General features: G+C 38.2%; 1 protein-coding gene across 1 annotated transcript in view; it reads left to right on the forward strand.

The window, feature by feature from the left end:
* Window positions 1-2,727, forward strand: part of LOC102829195 (serine/threonine-protein kinase Nek1-like) — a 277,499-nt gene that overhangs the window by 42,686 nt on the left and 232,086 nt on the right. Inside the window, 1 exon segment of the mRNA XM_006864548.1 lies at window positions 449-509. Coding sequence (XP_006864610.1) covers window positions 449-509 — 61 coding nt within the window.

Consider the following 2,727-nt stretch of genomic DNA (forward strand, 5'->3'; position numbering starts at 1 on the left):
CAGTGAATCTTTCAATAACGAAAGTCGAAGCTTGAATTTTTTTTTGCCTTTATAGCCCCCTATTTTGGGTAGCCAATGTCTAAGTTGCCCATCCCTGTCAACCATGTGTACTGTGGGGGTGGGAATGATCCTCACTGTAAAGAATTGTTCGGGAGTAGGATTTTTGTGTTTGGATTTGACAACATAGTTGTAACAGAAAAAGGGGAAATTATTTTTATTTTATTTATTTTATTGTTGTTGTATGCTGTTGAGTTGGTTTCGACTCATTTTGACACTTTTTAAGGTTTTCAAGGAGCAGCTCGTGGGTTTGCACCACTGACCTTGTGATTAGCCACCCAGTGCTTATTCTACAGTGCCATACTAGGACTCTATATTTGAATTAACTGGGAGGTGTTTTGTTTTTAAAATTAAATGGTTTTAACTTTTTTCTTTTCTCTCTCATTCTAAGCTTATCGCAGAAGAATTTTGTCTAAAAACATTTAAAAAGCTTGGAGCACAGTCTATACCAGGTAAGTGAAATTTAATTTGAGTCCTTTAACGTGTTTGCAGTACTGTCTATGCCAGGTAAATGAAATTTAATTTAATTTGAGGCCTTTTTACTATTAGCAATTATATGAGGATGTGCTGCAGTGGTTTAATGCACTGGGTTGTAATGTTCGTGGTTTAACCTCATCAGTTGCGCCTCAGAAACTCTATACAGGGTGGAGTCGGTACCAACTATGAGTTAGTACCAACTCGATGGTACTTAACAACAAAAAAATGTAGTTATAATAATTCGGGATAATTATGGAATTAATTTGGAGCCTGGATGACACAGTGCTTAAAACACTGAGCTGCTAACCCAAAGATCAGAGGTTGGAAACCATTCTGTGCCTCTGCAGAAGAAAGATGTGGCAGCCTGCTCTCATAAAGACTTCTAGTCTTAGTCACCCTACAAGGCAGTTCTGCTCTGCCCTATAGGTTTTCTGTGACTTGGAATCAACTTGATAGCAGTAGCTTTGGTTTGGTTTGGTTTTTGGTAGGATTAATTTAATCTAGAGAAAATGCACCTTTAAATTATTTGATAGTATATAACAATAGCAACATTCTTTGATAAAACAATAAGAAAATCTCCATTTCTTGACTGTCTTATATAAGTGAGATTTTTGTTTATCAGATGTTTAGCGAACACTCTGAGAACATTGTTACAAACCAAACCAAATCCACTGTGATCCCATAGGAGAGAATAGAACCGCCCCGCCCCACAGTATTTTTAAGGCTGTAAGTCTGTCCAGAAGCATACTGTCACATATCTCTCCCATGGATGGGCTGATGGGTTAGAATTTCCAACTTCTTAGTTAGTAGTCAGGTGCTTAATCACTGCACTACCAGGGCTCCTGCTTGTTATAAATGTCCTGCTGTTCTTAAATGCCATCAAGTTGGCTCTGACATATAAAGACCCTGTATATGGTTTCCAAGACTGTTAATCTTTGTGGGAGTAAAAAGCCTCATCTTTCTCCCACGGAGCAGCTGGTGGGCTTGAACTGCCAACCTTGTGGTTAGCAATCCAGCACTTACTCTACAGATCCACCTCATTCTCATAAATGCCCTGTTGTGTTAAGTCCCATCTTACTAGTTTCAACTTATAGTGACCCTATAAGTTTAGGGTTTCCAAGAAGCAACTGTTAAGTGTGAGTTTCCAACCTGGTGATTAACCATCTACTGCTTGACTTACAGTGCCACTCTGTTGTTGTTGTTGTTGTTAACTTCTGTCAAGTCGGTTTCAACCCGTAGCTACACTGCACCTATACAGTTTCCAAGGAGTGACTGGTGAGCTTAACCTCTGACCTTGTGGTTCAAACCAATTTTGCAGTCCAGCACATTAACCCACAGCACTACACAGCGCCATACTAGTTGACTATAAATCTTCATGTAAAATATTTTTATTTGATAAATATATTTGAAACATATTTTTTTAACTGAGTGAATATGATGAATTCAAGTACCTTATTAAGGATAAATCTTCTTTTAAATAGGCAAATTGTATTAAATGATTTGTAGGATTGTAGATATAATTATAAATGAGTGCCTCCTGTGCCGCCTCACTTTTCTCATCTATGGCAAGAAATTTGAAAGAAAATTATCTGGCTGACTGATTGGAAGCTATCCATATTTGTACCCATTCCAAAGAGAGGTGATCCAACGGAATGCGAAAATCATCAGACAATCTCTTTGATATCCCATGCGAGTACAGTTTTACTAAAGGTAATACAAAAACAGCTGCAAGCATACATTGACAGAGGACTTCCAGAGGTTCAAGCCAGATTCAGAAGAGGACATGGAACGAGGGATATCATTGCTGATGTGCGATGGATTTTGGCTCAAAGCAGAGACTTTCAGAAAGATGTTTACCTGTGCTTTATTGACTACGCAGAGGCTTTCAGTTGTGTGGATCATGACAAGCTATGAACAACATTGCGAAGTTTGAGTATTCTGGAACACTTAATTGTGCTCATGAGGATTGTGTACATGGACCAAGGGCAATTGTTTGAACAGAGCATAGAAACACTGGTTTAAAATTAAGAAAGATGTGCAACATGGTTGTATTCTTTCACCATAGTTATTTAACCTGTATGCTGAGCAAATAATCTGAGAAAAAGGTGGCATCAGGATTGGAGGAAGACTCATTAATCTACGATATGCAGATGACACAATCTTGCTTGCTGAAAGTGAAGAGGATTTAAAATA

This window comes from Chrysochloris asiatica, unplaced genomic scaffold, assembly GCF_000296735.1.
Source record: "Chrysochloris asiatica unplaced genomic scaffold, ChrAsi1.0 scaffold00066, whole genome shotgun sequence".
In the NCBI taxonomy this organism is placed as follows: domain Eukaryota; kingdom Metazoa; phylum Chordata; class Mammalia; order Afrosoricida; family Chrysochloridae; genus Chrysochloris; species Chrysochloris asiatica.